This window comes from Bombus impatiens, unplaced genomic scaffold (assembly GCF_000188095.3).
Source record: "Bombus impatiens unplaced genomic scaffold, BIMP_2.2 scf_0442, whole genome shotgun sequence".
Lineage (NCBI taxonomy): Eukaryota > Metazoa > Arthropoda > Insecta > Hymenoptera > Apidae > Bombus > Bombus impatiens.
The window spans coordinates 1,505,822-1,522,519 of NT_176861.1; the positions used below are offsets into that span (position 1 = coordinate 1,505,822).

General features: G+C 39.5%; 1 protein-coding gene across 1 annotated transcript in view; it reads left to right on the forward strand.

Annotated features, from left to right (window-relative positions):
- Nucleotides 1–16,698, forward strand: part of LOC100741674 (protein expanded-like) — a 126,558-nt gene that overhangs the window by 60,497 nt on the left and 49,363 nt on the right. Inside the window, exon 3 of the mRNA XM_024368401.2 lies at nt 4,669–4,824. Within this exon, the coding sequence (XP_024224169.1) occupies nt 4,711–4,824 (114 nt within the window). The 5' untranslated portion in view covers nt 4,669–4,710. The remainder of the gene's footprint in view (nt 1–4,668; nt 4,825–16,698) is intronic.

A 16,698-nucleotide genomic window follows, 5' to 3' on the forward strand; every position in this document is an offset into this window, starting at 1 on the left:
CGGCGCTCCCGTCGTCGATATCGGTCTCTCTGTGCGTGTGCGCATGCTCCGTCGATCTCCACTTTCATCCCTGCCGATCCGTGCGATCCTTTGCCCTGTTTTCAAATTCGCCATGAGTGGTCACGCTGGCGATCAGGGAAAAAGGTATCCACCCGCCATTCGAGTACGTTCTTCGATGCGATCGAGATCTGCATACCGATGTCCGACGACGAGTTAATTGCCGGAGATCGGTACCGGCACAAAGATCGCCGGTGTCGCTTGTAAAACATCCTAGATCGTTTGACGTGGCGGTAATAAAAGACTCGTAACGCGTATGGCATTCGTTATAGGATGCCATTTCGAATGGAAGAATCTTATGGTTTGGATAGTCGCCACCTTTGCCTCCGTTGTTTCTTTGCTTCGCGTTTGCTTCGTTATAACGCAAGTATCTTGCGACATTTGCCAGTATACGAAGGCAGTTCGACAAATTTTCGATAGTAACAATTTTAATATTAGATCAGCTTTTATGTGACGCGATCGATCGATTCGTTCAATTGTTTTTAAAAGATATACGAAAACGTAATTATTCCAGAAGCAAGAACTTTTGCAATCTTTAAGTTGTTGTTTTGCATTTTTGCATGTTACTAGCACGTGTATGTATGTTATAGTTAGTTCCCAGGATAAAGAAGGATGAATTTTAATTACCATGATAAATCAATATGAATATATTAACGTAGCTCGACATTCTGAATCATTTTTTCCTGTACATGCAATCGTCGATCGACCATACTTTCCGAGATATTCGCGAGAAACTGTCGATATCACTACGACGAATTTTGCTTGTAATTTTGTCTTCGTAACAGTGTACGCGTTAGCGTTAGTACATATAAACGAGGGTTGGACGAGCTTAAAGCATCGTGCATAACTGTGCGAGTCCGTAAGGAATGTCTGTTATAACTCGATTAAAAATGACTATCATCGATGTATTGGGATTGAGATGGTCTTCTCAGTCCGGCCACCGCGACGCTTGGGTAATTAGTAATGTATCACAAAAAACATCATATTGATTTTTAGAAAGTGAAGCGATTTTTTATATCGATCAGTGCAGCGGAAAGCATAGATAGATAAACGTAGAATTAATATCATATCGTGCTTGATTCGATGCCATCTTGGTGTTCCTTACAAACTGTTTCGCTGTCTCTAATCCTTTCAAAAGCGCAACTTGTCCAAATTACTTAAAACACGTTTGAATCTTCTTGTTTCCCCATACCAACGTTCTTACGTAGATAATCTCGCCGAGAAAACGACACGTACAAATATGGAAAACGTTGTAAGAGGAGAAAGTTTGCAGATATAAAAATTGAACATCCATTATAGGTTTATAAATTCGCATACATTAAATAAATCGGCAAGATTCGACGACATTGTACGTACAAACATGCTACGACCAACAGCGAAAAATCGTTCTATAAGAGCACGTGCTCTCGTACGAGATAACTCGAATTTCCACCTTTTCTCCTCTCGAGATCCGACACTTGGACGTTAGAATATTACCCCACACCCATTTCACCACAGCCATGAATCACGACTCGCAACAAACACGGTTCATCCCCTATCCGCAACTCGAAGCCTCTTCTCGAGGATCGAGCATCGAGCATCGAGCATCCAGAGATCCGTAGGCCTGACGCGCAAAAATTGACTCTCCGTGATTTTCCTTCGAAGTCGGTACACGGGGTCGGTGATCGCGAGGAGAATGCAACAGGGACGCAGGTTGAACGGCTGCGAAATGCATTGGCTATCGGGGTCCAAGAACGGCCGAGAGAGCAACAAGGATACGAGACAGAGAAAAAGAGGGATGGTAGAGAAGGGTAAGAGAGAAAAAGGAGTTTGGAACGGGGATAGGGAGAGGGCGGCAAGAGGGAGAGGCAGAGGGAGAGGCAAAGGGAGAAGGAGAGACCGGCTTTTATAATGGCGCGGCAGTTATACCGGTAAGCGAGTAAATGCATCAACGTGCTGCAAACCGAGAGGCACCTGAGAAAGAGAAATAGACAACTCTGGCTACGAGTACATATATGTATGTATGTACGAGGAAAAGAACGGACCATGAGAAGAGGGTGGTGGGTTATGGCGGGGGGGGGGGGGGGGGGGAGAGGATCGAGGAAAAGGGACAGAACGTGGAGGCTCCTCGGGGTGTGGGCGGATTGCACGCGTCTCTCGGTAATGGATCCCATCGATCATCCCTCCGCGGGTAGATGGTTTCTCCTCCTTTCTGCTCTCTCGCGGATCGTCCATTAGTCAATTTCGTCGATTACCGTGGCGACTTGGTCGAATCATGGGACGACTCCAAAATAACCAAGCCGAGGAGGGGAGAAGAAAAACCGTTTCGAGACGCGGGCTTAGTATATATAATAATAGGGTAGCTGGAACAATGTTGCAAATTGTGTCTTTAAGAGGGATCGTGAAGAATCTGTTGAAATATGGAAATTTAAATTGCGATCTTTTTGTCGGGGTGCTTTTAAACGTTCGTTGTAAGAAGATTACACGGAAATTATTTATAAAGCTGATTCTCCTTTCTGTTGTTCCTCTTGTTCGGGGATCGATAAGTCTTTGGGGAATTCGCGAAGAAACCTATTCCAAGGCGGAAATTGGAATTGCGATTCTTCCAGCAGGATATGTTTAAATATTCGTTGCAAGGAAATTATTGCAAGATTACTCCTTCTTTCTTTGAAGTTTGATAACTTCGTTTTTATTAATTTCTTCCGTTTGTTTTTTTACTTGATAATCGAACAAGGCTATATTCCATTGAACGGTATAACGTGTAACAATACCACGTCACACCCGACTTCCCATAGCGTTGCTAGTAATCTCACAATTGACGCGTCCTTAAATCTTGATTAATATCGTGTATTTCTCGCGTTTTTGCATATCACCTGTTTTATAAATAAACGCGTAACGATCAGCTAGAATTATCAACAAGCAAAACCGCATACTTCGACGATAGCAAAAAGATACAAATTTATGGAAAAGTAATAACGAATGAAAAATGTAATAACGTTTCGTTAAGCTTCGCATATATAAATATAAGATACATATATAAAATATGAAATATATAATCGCAATGGAATGCTCTCGAGGAGAGGTTCCGTGGAAATCGAAACAATTAATCGGTTCCAGAGGGCTTGAAATTCCACGGTAGATCTGATGCACTCCGCGTGGCATTTTTTTGCACGACTTATTGTCCGGCCGATTTATGAGCGGCGCGAGCGAGACCATCCGTTTCTCGGCTCTCCGTCCATGCGACTTGCCTCTTGTTCCACGGAGATGAAAATAGGGTAATGCCGGGAGCGATTTTGTGATTTACCGTGGACCAACATCCAAAAAGGGATGCAGCACACGTATTGTGCACCGTATGCGGAGGCTTCGCTCTTTTTCTTTTTCTCCTTCGTCTTTTCTCTTTCCTTTTTTCTTCTTCCTCTGCCTTTTCTTTCTCTTCTTCTTCTTCATCCTACTCCTCCTCCTCCTCTTCTTCCTCTTCTTCTTCTTCTTCTTCTTTCTGTCGTTTCTACCGGCTGGAATCTCTGGAAATGCCACTGTGATTTGTGCGACCGGTTACCGTTTCCATTTGCATATCCCTTCGGCTCTTTCGTACATTGTTATCTTCGTTGCCACGTGATTCTTTGCTCTAATAGCCTGACGTCAAGTAATCCCGGTAGTCGTCTTCTCTATTTTCGAAGAACGTTACGGAGGATCTGTTTGGTAATCGGTGACGCTACCTGGCTACTTAATCGATTTTTCATTTCGTATGGTTTGTTGATATCGCCGCTGGTTTTTTTGCATGATATTTCGGTTTGATTTCTTTTTAAATATACGGATAATGCGAGGTTTTAATGCGAGGCTACATTGAAAAAGGATGTGCGAGCAACGTGACATTTGCTTATACAACGATGTCGTTTAAACAGAAGTTTGTAACTTGCAGGGGCTTTCAGAATGATTTGTTAATCGATTTACTCTCGACATTGATACTCGCTAATTATATTATGTACTGTACGTATAATTTTTTAGCTTAATATTAAATTTCTTGCCTGGACACGTGTTCTTTCATACCTTTCAAAATATAGAAAATATTTTTCGTAATCGTAATAGTAAAATATCGAGGATATTAAAGCGTATTTTCTCTTAACAATAATCGTACGTTTGGCTTCTACAAAACTTGTTGTCAACTTATCAGTTGTTTTTAACAGACGCATCTTCGAATCTAGCAAGTTGCTTCCGTTCTCAGTTACGCTATCTCATGTAAAATCATTAGAATCACAAAGTAAATTAGAATAAATAAAAATTCGAAAATCAACAAGAACGTGTTCATCCCCTGTGTCTTTCTCCTGTGACCTTCGTACGAAAAACAAGCAATGTGACGTGTATCCTGCATTTAGTACCCCGGTAGCTTAGCCGGTAGCCGAAACAGAAGCGCAACGCAGGAGAAAGATATCGTAACGCTAATTGTAAACATATTTAACAAGAAAGCGATAATATGTACTTTTATTTCAGAATCGTTAGGGTACGTTATACCTCGTCGCAGGCTCCGGGGCGGAGGGTTAAAAGTACGCGTTTAGAAATTATTCGATGCTGGCTTGCGATACGAACAACTACGTGAAACCAGCTATCTTTCTTTTTTTACTGATATGATTACAGTGAGGACGCTGGGCGTAGCGGCGACGAAATGAAGCATGCAGCATGCGTGGTAGCGGTGTCACGGCTGCGCGGTCCTGCCTTCAACCCCTGGTGTCCGCCAGCCGCTACCTCGCCGTTCAAGTCCTTCCTGGTGATCCTCTTTACTTCGTCGTTGAGGTGAGTGGTTCAACCGAGTTAAATTAATAAACGAGTAAACAGAGGCGAATAATTCATGGCGACAATACTGCATATTCAGCACGCGATATATGTACATAACCGTTTTCTTCTTGTTCCGTTATACCCGCGTAATTCCGAGTTATTATTATTTTCCACGCAGCTCTCCCGTATTATCTTCCGATGAGAAACGATAACGTCGACGCTGGTAGCTCGTACAGATTCCAAAACGATATTATAATTTTTGTCGGTCTCGAACACGATGCATTTCCTTTATATCTGCGTTTTATATCGGAAAAATGATAGATTTCACGTATGTATTTCTGATCGATTTTACGAATATTATTAATCCATGCGTTTGAATTATTTATGACGCGCGCAGGGTGCTTGTTAGGTTTTCGTACAAATCTTTTAGCGTTAAAAACGAAGTAGCAATGGTACAGAAATACGCATAGACTTTCAAATGCTTCGTTCAACAATTATCGTAATAACACCAGGGGAAAGAAATTTACGTTAACAGTGAAACTTTGCTTGGATGCGTTGGAAAGAGTAGCATGACGGAAGAGATGAAAATTGTCTTAGTATTATATTAATGTTAACTCTCGATTCATAAGATACAAATTTTTATTCTACGTTTTCAACTTACTTCCGCATGTAGGATCATCTTCTAATCGATTGCCCGCGTTATGCGTATCTGTCTATATCGTACAGATATCTTAATAGTATCAATCTTTGTACGCTACAAACAAATTGACGAAGCAAAGAACTAGCATCGTAGTCAGCAGGATTTCTATCGACACAAGCGAATATTCGTTTGTTTAAAGAACATCTCTGGCGATCGCGTTACGTTACATTTCGTCGCGCACCAATCGCCAGCAACCCATAGCGTGCGTGGAAACTAAAACAACGAGTCGGATTTTTGGAAAAAGAACCGGCGTTCGACGCGTAGCATCTTGTTACGATCGTATTCCGTCCTCTGGCCAGAGCGGAAACGCATAGAACATGCCCGCGAAATACCAGAGTTTATCGGAACATGTGCATCGTACTGTCGAGGACACGCCCGGATTTTCTAATCGTGGAATGCGATTAGTTACATCCGCGACGCGCGTGGGTGTACAAATGCGGAATAACCGATCCGTGAGAGACCCCGAGTGTATACTATAGTATAGTTGATATATTAAGGCGTGCGAAGGTACACGCACCTGTCTTGTCCTTCTTAAAAGTCATTTACAACCGGCAGGCTGCGAGACTCGGAAGGAATACCTGGTACTATGTAGAATAGAACGTCTCCTTCCTGGTGATCCTCTTTACTTCGTCGTTGAGGTGAGTGGTTCAACCGAGTTAAATTAATAAACGAGTAAACAGAGGCGAATAATTCATGGCGACAATACTGCATATTCAGCACGCGATATATGTACATAACCGTTTTCTTCTTGTTCCGTTATACCCGCGTAATTCCGAGTTATTATTATTTTCCACGCAGCTCTCCCGTATTATCTTCCGATGAGAAACGATAACGTCGACGCTGGTAGCTCGTACAGATTCCAAAACGATATTATAATTTTTGTCGGTCTCGAACACGATGCATTTCCTTTATATCTGCGTTTTATATCGGAAAAATGATAGATTTCACGTATGTATTTCTGATCGATTTTACGAATATTATTAATCCATGCGTTTGAATTATTTATGACGCGCGCAGGGTGCTTGTTAGGTTTTCGTACAAATCTTTTAGCGTTAAAAACGAAGTAGCAATGGTACAGAAATACGCATAGACTTTCAAATGCTTCGTTCAACAATTATCGTAATAACACCAGGGGAAAGAAATTTACGTTAACAGTGAAACTTTGCTTGGATGCGTTGGAAAGAGTAGCATGACGGAAGAGATGAAAATTGTCTTAGTATTATATTAATGTTAACTCTCGATTCATAAGATACAAATTTTTATTCTACGTTTTCAACTTACTTCCGCATGTAGGATCATCTTCTAATCGATTGCCCGCGTTATGCGTATCTGTCTATATCGTACAGATATCTTAATAGTATCAATCTTTGTACGCTACAAACAAATTGACGAAGCAAAGAACTAGCATCGTAGTCAGCAGGATTTCTATCGACACAAGCGAATATTCGTTTGTTTAAAGAACATCTCTGGCGATCGCGTTACGTTACATTTCGTCGCGCACCAATCGCCAGCAACCCATAGCGTGCGTGGAAACTAAAACAACGAGTCGGATTTTTGGAAAAAGAACCGGCGTTCGACGCGTAGCATCTTGTTACGATCGTATTCCGTCCTCTGGCCAGAGCGGAAACGCATAGAACATGCCCGCGAAATACCAGAGTTTATCGGAACATGTGCATCGTACTGTCGAGGACACGCCCGGATTTTCTAATCGTGGAATGCGATTAGTTACATCCGCGACGCGCGTGGGTGTACAAATGCGGAATAACCGATCCGTGAGAGACCCCGAGTGTATACTATAGTATAGTTGATATATTAAGGCGTGCGAAGGTACACGCACCTGTCTTGTCCTTCTTAAAAGTCATTTACAACCGGCAGGCTGCGAGACTCGGAAGGAATACCTGGTACTATGTAGAATAGAACGTCTAATGGAAAAAGTTTTTGGTTGGTCGATAAATTTGTCGAATAAGTGGTATATATCGGTAAATTTATAATTTATTTCTCGTTAAATATTTTATGGATAAATTGTTTTCTTTTCGCTAGAAATTTATAACGTAAATATCTTTTATTCAATTTTCTCGATATTTTAAGATCGTCGATATACGTATATGTGTTACACATATGTTTGTACAATTTTGCTACGACTGCGGTAATTTCCATATTCTCTCAAATCGACAAACGTGGATCGTACACGTATCTGTTGATAATTTTATTCATTCGTATTAAATATTAGGTTTGATATTTTCGATAAGTTACCATACGATGTTATAAGATTTGTATAGCGAGAAACTTGAGATTCGTTATGTAAATTTTGTTTCGATCTTCTGATTTTCTACTAAAAAGTTGTTAAGGAAGAATGCGTTATAACTCAACTTGTATTTTCACACTGGTGTTTCGTTCCGGTTCACGGTAGAACGCGTGCCCTCGTAAATTTTTCAACGCTCGTGAAAAATGAGTGATCTCGTTTGGAGGCGTGTGTTTACACGAATGACGCACGCAGTATGTATATGCGCGATTCATCATCGTTCCAAAAGAGCTGTGATTGCAATTAAAAGAGTTGTTGCCGATTAAATCTGCCGGAATAAAGGCTCGTTTGATGGTGCGTTTTACTTAACGATTCGTAAGATACACGATTATATCGTGTTTAGGCGTTTAACCGACGACATGACTAATGCTTCTCGCGTAAATAACCACGTGTTAATTTCATTTTTAATCGTCTTTCCTTTCATTTACCGTCCCCTCCTGCTTTGGTTTATCGTCTATCGAATAAATAGCGACAAGTAGTTGTTAGAGTTAGCCAACGAGTATGGTATAACAAGCTATGAAAGTAACAACTCGATACGTATAATATTTTAATACAAATTCGTGTTTTAGCAGACTAGATCAGTGCAGCGGACATATATACAGCGAATGAAATAATCTTTCGGTAAAGCTTACCTTTAAAATTGTAACATAGACGTTTTCTGTACAAGTATAGGATTTTTAACCGTTTTATCCTCAATTTAGCCTTTGCCAATTACTAAGCACGTCACCGGTAAAAATTTGCAATTACAATCTGCGAGTTTACATTTCTCATTTTCTCTTTTATTTGTTAACACAAATACTTTTTCTGTTTCCCTTTCATATATTGTAATTTAATCGAATAAATATATTAGGTTGTCCGAAGAGTGTCCTTCTTTCGCAAACGTGTTTTTTACAACAGTGCACCTTTACACAAACGTGAAAGCAAGTCTGTGAAATGTCGCGGTGTTTATCTCAACAGAACGAAATGGATCGTACGTAATTCGACAAAATAATATAAAACTAAAAACATTGCGCGTCTATTGTTTCTTCATAAAACGAAAACAACCTAATATTTTGATCTTTTAAAATTACGATTGTGTTTGTCAAAAATACCAGCTCCTCCATAGAGGAGCAGCAGCACGTGTCAAGGTGGACGCATCGTGTGCCGTCCATCTATTTCCAAGGATTGTCTATCGCCGATGGTGTTAAACTATAAACGTGTTATCAGAATTTTGGCTCGATAGCGGCTTTGAGCGGTGACAGTCTTAAGGACTACCGCGATTTTAACAAAGAGTCGCGGATGTTGCAGTTTCGGGGTTTCCGACAAGGAGCCCGACGCATCCGGTTTTTCGCCGCGAAGGATCGCGTGCACGGGGCCGATGACTCGAGGACTCTCGAGCTCACGTTGTCCCGTGGCACGTGGAAAGCGATAATAAGGATTTTCTAGAAGGATCTGGCTACGTAGCAGACAGTGTGATGGACAGTCCTCTGACAAGAGGGCTGTGGACAGAGTCAAAGGAGCTTGTCGCTTATCCCTAGAATCTTCGTGTGGTCCAGATCGCCGGAGCTCGATATACAGCTACGCGAATACTTCTTTTTTCGCGTAGAATCATCTCCTTCCCGCTTGTACCACCAGTTACCAACCACCCTGTATATTTTATATTATTTGACATGTTCTACCGTCATTTTATCTCGTTTCTATTTCAAACGCCATATTCACATTATCTTATATTAACAAAAATTGAGAAATTGATTAATCAGATGCTGTAAGAATTTACGTAAAGTTAGACGAACGAAAAAAATGGCAACGAATGTACAATCTTAAATAAACTTTTACAAGCGGTCATTTGACCGGGTTTGGTGAGGTTAGCGTTTACTGATCATTTCGTTGAATAATTTTTAACGTCAAATGGTTAACTTCGGCTGCGATACACGACGTTACTCGTCCCACGCAAATAACGCGTTTCTTGCAACGATACTCGTGCAACTCTGTTTGCTACGTTATTCGCGTTTGCTGCCATAATTGCAAGAATGAACGTTTCCTCGGCCACTTTTTACAGTCAAAGCACATTGGACTTCATTGATCAAGTCCTGATCGTGGGATGTTTTACAAGAGATCGGACATCTCCTAATGCCGCTTCTGTAACGAGCTCATTAGCGCGAGTCTGCGTTTTTCGAGAATGCGGAGGAAGTAACCATGCTCGTGTTTGCCGTCTCTTCTTTACGACACTTCCCATGGAACTATGTGAAAATAGTATCTTATCGATTTCTTTCTTTCCCTTTTCCTTCTTTTTTTTTCCTAAGATCACTTCCTATCACGAGCTGCTCCTTTTGTATACGTTCTAAATATAGTAGTCTTCTAACTGGTTTAATAACGTCGATTTGCCACGTTTTACGATACGCGTATATTACAATTTTTATCAGTTATCGTATTTTTCGAGGTATCCGACGAGATCAATAAAAAATGATCATTTCAGAATTACGTATTTGGAAATTGCGTTTCGTTGGAGATTGAATTGCATATTTACTAATATTCGTTTCGTTAGGAGCCGGAGTAGATGCCTTTCGTATTATACGACGATATAACGAAGGTCAACGAACACGTATCTATTCTTTTTTTTTTTTTTTTGAATTTCTTTAATTCTTTAAATTCTTTAATTTCACTTCTCACCATCCTATCTCAACTCGATCGAGCCTACAATATTTAAACGTATCTCGCAATCAGAAATATCAGTCACGATTCCTTCGTACCCTGTTTCGTTCCACGAACGCTCGAAGATTATTTTAGGTTCATTCACGAGCTTGAAAGAGCGTCTCTGTTTTCGTAACGTGGCGTCACCGTAGAATGCGTAGTAGAGTAGACAGGCGAAGGCGGCGGCGGTAAACGTTTCAATGGCAAGGTTTCCGCAGCGATGTCGATTTGCTCGTTCGAGGCTATTGCCTTTTCGCGTCGTTAGACAAACCATCTACACGGAGCGTACACGCGGTTACGGGTACGTCGGGCCGCGCCGCGCCGGCAGCGTTCTAGCACACCTTCTCACACGATACCATCTAACTAATTATAGCCAGGCTCATTTGTAACGACGAATCTGAATTCCCGGTTGCCAAGGAAATTCCTCGTTCTGCCTGCGTGGCCCCGCGTTGTAGCCTGCTGCGAAATCAACAGGCCTGGATTTTATCCTCGTTACGCCGATCATCGGAAAGTTTGCTCGAGTGTACGTATCAATTTTGCGACTCGAACGGAGCTACACGGTACGTGATAACAGAATATTTGCATAAATATCGGTAATATAAGGAAAATGGTAACTCATCGCAATGCTTTTCTTCCGTTTTTTGAATCTTTCTTGATTTTTTACTGTACTCTATAGAGTAGAATATAGATAGGTAATCCTTCGTATCGAAAATTCATTCCACGGACATTTCGTGACACTCGTTACATTTAGGATAACCATAAACGTGGATGTAATAATTACAAAGTGGATTTCCACTTATTTTCGCATGTGGAATAACTTTGCGTCGATGAATCGTTCGTTCTCGCCCAGTCGAGAATCGATCGAATTCTCGTACACGTGGCAAATTTGAAATTCGATTATTTAAAAAAAAAAAAAAAACAAGTCTTCGGCGTTATTTTGTCATTCTTGAGCTTCGCCTCGTCTCGAGCCGTAGAACCACTCTGGCCCTGTTTCTATCGATTACCAACCATCCTATAGAACGATCGTTGCCAACGAACTAACAGGTTTACTATGTTACTTGCGAAAATATGTATGTTAATATCAATAGTATACTAAATATACTAACATTGTACAAGAATTATGTTTACGATCGATGATTATATTACAAAACATCGATCACCCAAAGTGCAATTTTTCCGATAGCAATTTTCGTATCCTACCGGATATTCATAAAGATGTTCGATTATCGCTTATATTAGGTTGTCCGGAAAGTGTATTTCTTTTACAGACACGCCTTTTACAACGATGCATCTTTATACAAACATGAAACCTGATCTATCAAACGTTGCGATCTTTATCTCGATAGAACAAAATGGATCATACGTAATTCGATAAAATAATATAAATCGGAAAATGTTACGCATCCATTGTTTCTTTATAAAACGAAAGAATCTTTTCGGACGACCTGATACATATGGGTCAGCTTGTAAATCAGCTTGGATCGTACGGTGCGATGAAATTGCGCGAGTGATTGGCCAAGTAAGTGGGAAAATAATTATAAACGCTAGGGAAATGGAGATTGAAGAAAGAACGTTCGTTTCTTTTTCCAAACACGGTATAATTATCTCGTTAACTAAGAGTAAGAAAGGCGAGTTAACTCGATATCCGTAGCTCGTCTGTAATTTCGACGTATCTTTCATTTTTCCTCTGATAATTTCTTCAACGATGAGAAACGACAGACAGAGGATAAAACATTTTTCCGGTCTGAAACGCTTACGTGCTCGTGAAATCGACTCATTGTTACAGAACACGCGATAAAAGATACGCGTTCGAATTAAAACCTCCCATTCTTCGTGCTACTATAAATGTCCTGCCTTTTGCTATTCGTGCTTTCTACGGTATATTTCTCGAACGATCGCCGCCGATTCTTATCTTATTCCGTTTACGTTCGGTATCGATACTAATTTATTGCGTCAGCATAATAATTACGTAGATAATTGAAACGGCGATTAGAGGAACGGTTTGGTCGTTCGAGCGAGTTTCTGTCCCGATGGAAAAACACGTCGCTCATTGTTCATTCCATCTGATCGGGAGAGCGTACCGTGGAATTTCTGTCGTAAGAGGACGATCGACCTATGATTTTACGCTTAGTTGCTCATTTTGCTTGTTTCTCGAGAATACGTGGTTCACGACGGTAGAACATGTCAAATAATATAAAATATACAGGGTGGTTGGTAACTGGTGGTACAAGTGGAAAGGGGGTGATTCTACGCGAAAAAAGAAGTCGAAAATATAGAATAAAAATTTTGTTTTTTTAATTTTTCCATCGAGACAACGATCTACAGTGAGATCCGTTATAACGCACCGCACGCGTACCGAGCGAAAATTCAAAGTCGATTTTCTCGAAAACAAATCCTCGAACGAAAAATTTTTATTCTATATCTTCGACTTCTTTTTTTGCGTAGAATCACCAAATGATCAGTAAACGCTAACCTCACCAAACCCGGTCAAATGACCGCTTGTAAAAGTTTATTTAAGATTGTACATTCGTTGCCATTTTTTTCGTTCGTCTAACTTTACGTAAATTCTTACAGCATCTGATTAATCAATTTCTCAATTTTTGTTAATATAAGATAATGTGAATATGGCGTTTGAAATAGAAACGAGATAAAATGACGGTAGAACATGTCAAATAATATAAAATATACAGGGTGGTTGGTAACTGGTGGTACAAGTGGAAAGGGGGTGATTCTACGCGAAAAAAGAAGTCGAAAATATAGAATAAAAATTTTGTTTTTTTAATTTTTCCATCGAGACAACGATCTACAGTGAGATCCGTTATAACGCACCGCACGCGTACCGAGCGAAAATTCAAAGTCGATTTTCTCGAAAACAAATCCTCGAACGAAAAATTTTTATTCTATATCTTCGACTTCTTTTTTCGCGTAGAATCACCCGCTTGTACCACCAGTTACCAACCACCCTGTATATTAATAATGTTAGCTCCGTTGTTTAACGCAAGTCCTCGACTTTCGATATCGCAGTATCTGTAATACGTTCGATCTCTAAATTGTATTTCGTTTATTATCGAACGCAACGCCGTGTTCTACAAGAAAATCGATTAGTAGTAAAAATCTGTGTCTTGCTATTGAGAATTGTGGATCTTAATCGCCGAAATAAATATATAGGAACACTCAGATTATACTTAGAATTGATATTAAAATAGTTTTAGATTTATTTAACACTAGAACTACCGATAGTTAACGCGAAGCTATTTCTACCAAAACCAGTCAAAATCACTGGTCCTTAAAAAATACGTAATAATAGAATATTTTTATATTTATTGATTTATTACAGATTTCCTTACAGAATCAATTCCACGTTATGTAGTACATTTTTGGTATTATTAATCCGTCTGAGACCATCATCCCTAAACGAGGGTTGACACATTCATAAAATTGTAGAACCAGTCATTTTAATTGGTGTGATATTTCTAGCGTTAGCATCTAGCGAACTAGCGATCGATCCGGAATTTTCCTGATAACTGATATCATCATATCGAATGATACGCGGTAAAAATTTAAAAAAACGAGGAAACTGGTTAATTGGGGTTCGATAAATTGATCGCAGGACCCTTTTATCATACACTTTGACAAGTACCAGTCATTTTGACTGCTATTGGTATGAGTAGCCTTGATACAAAATTATTTTAGAGTTTGAATACATAAAAAACAAATATCGCGGAAAAAAATATAACACGAAGTAGGAATTTTAAAATAAAATTGTAAAACCAGTCAATTTCACTGGTGTGGTAGTTCTAGTGTTAATGTGTAATTTACAAGATGTTCGTCGATACAAATTTGCACGCGTCTCAGCACTCTCATTGTCTCAGCATCTTCTACACCACACTACCCATGAAACAATTGCATTCATCTGTTTTACGAGACGCTGTGCACGCACATACTTCCACACACACTCGTACTCGTATATGTGTGTCACTACTACGCGAATAATCTAATGTGGCCCACAAAATTACACATATCTCAATACTTGCTACTCGTGCAATTTTGTCAATAACGTTAGCTTAATCATGGACGAGTGGATAAATATTTATCAGCAACGATGTAAATTACGTAAGTCTTGTAGGAAGAAAAATTCGTACGAACGATATTTTTGTCAGTTCTGCGAATCTATCGTCCGTGGAAGACGACCATGGACGAAATCGCGGGTCCGATAGGATCGACCGTAAATCTGAACCGACAGGCTGTTCCAGAGGATATTTTATGGTGGCCCGTAGAGATTTGGTGCGGACAAGATCGGCGCTGGAATGCGTCGAGCGACTCGAAATATTCGATACGGGGCGATAAATTGTTCTTCTACCTTGGCGCGTACATTCCACGCCGAGCATTTATGAGGCACCTTTTCCCTGGGGGCAGTGCTTAAAATGTTGCAGCAATTGTAATAACATTTCCGCGTACGGTTTCTCCGACGATGCTTCTTCTCTTTCCTCTCTTACAATTAGCTTGGCCGCCTCTCTCTTTCGACGTTGCTCCGCTAAAATTTTTCACTGTTAGAACGATACGTTTCCGCGTAATTTTTACATCGGTGATTAGAGAGATCTGGAAATGGTAATAGAATTCCGAAGTGATAAAAATTTTGGTATACGCGAATGATAAGTTGATTATCGATAAAAGCGATAGCGCATTTCATGGTTTGGGTTTGTAGCTTTAAGTAATAATAAAAAGAATTATTTAGAGAGATATATACACATGGGAATGAAATAAACGAAAGAAAATTATTTAGACAAATATATTCTATAATAAATAAAATAGTATATTAAAGGAAATTAGTATAGGAATTAGTACAATAGTATAATAGTATAGAAATTAGTATTTTAGGAAAATAGCATATTAAAGGAAATATTTTATTCGTTTTTAGATTTTTATTTGTTCAGAAAAAGACATGAGCAAAGTTCCGTTCCAATATAGTGTCTCGATAAATGCATTATTTATTTCAACTTGATTTTATCCTGTTTTTCTAACATATTGGTCAATATTTATTGTTAATATTAAACGGTAATTCAATTTATTATAGTCGTTAATTATTGCTATTAATTATATCGATTGGCACCCGGTCTCCGTTAAGAATATCCTGGTTTTTCATATTCGACTAGTTTTTATTATCCAGAATTTTCTGCCGGTTGATTCATAAGCTTGTGAAGGATCGTGTTGCTCTACCGTAGCAGATCGTCGACCGGTTTCCGTAAAGCTGCATGGTTCCTGTTATATCAGATAACTTTCTAATCGTAGAAAATAATACAAGCTTCTATCGGATGTATCGAAAATTCTTTCGCTGTAATTACCGAGTAAAAGGAGGAAAAGGATCGTCGTGGATTCTACAGGAACGTCTCGAGGCAGGTGTCCATTTGACAGTAAAGCTATCCGCGTTGAGAGTTTTAAGAATGACTATCCGATCCGATAGTGACTCGGATAATCGCTCTGAACGCGGTATCCACTCGCGAGATACAACCTGCAGAGCAAATCGCGATACTTTTCCTTCGAAATGGATACGTACCTTCGCGTGGTATCTATGCAACGCCACTACACCTATCAATCGATGTAAACTCGGCAAAGTAATATCGTCTATATAAACGAGAATAAAATGATTAAATTAATCGACAAACACATTTTCCTGCGGGTAATTTCGTAGCGACTATGCTTTCTAAACATCTAGCTATTAGATACCAAGGGATTGAAATAACAATAAATTATTCTACTGATTTCGCTATGTTCGTTTTTCTTTTCCGTAGTCTCGATCATCAGCGTTCGGGATATCCAGAATTTCAATTAGTCTGTCACGGTTCTTGTATGTTTATATGCCGATCTTACTCTTAACGAGCGAAAAGATTTTTAATGTCTTAAGAAATATATTATCGCGTAATCATTGTACGAATAAAACGATTCTATCGCGTCTTTTTCAAATTGCGGAAATTTGCTGCTAGCGAAAAGCATGATTGGACATAAAACATTTCGCACAACTACAGATATTCGTGTATTTGTTACTGCATTGAATTATTGTATCATACAAATTATTATTCTATCTAATGATTTAATATACAGGGTGGTTGGTAACTGGCGGTACAAGCGGAAAGGGGGTGATTCTACGCGAAAAAAGAAGTCGAAAATATGGAATAAAAATTTGAAAATTTGAAAATTTAAAAATTTAAAAATTTGAAAATTT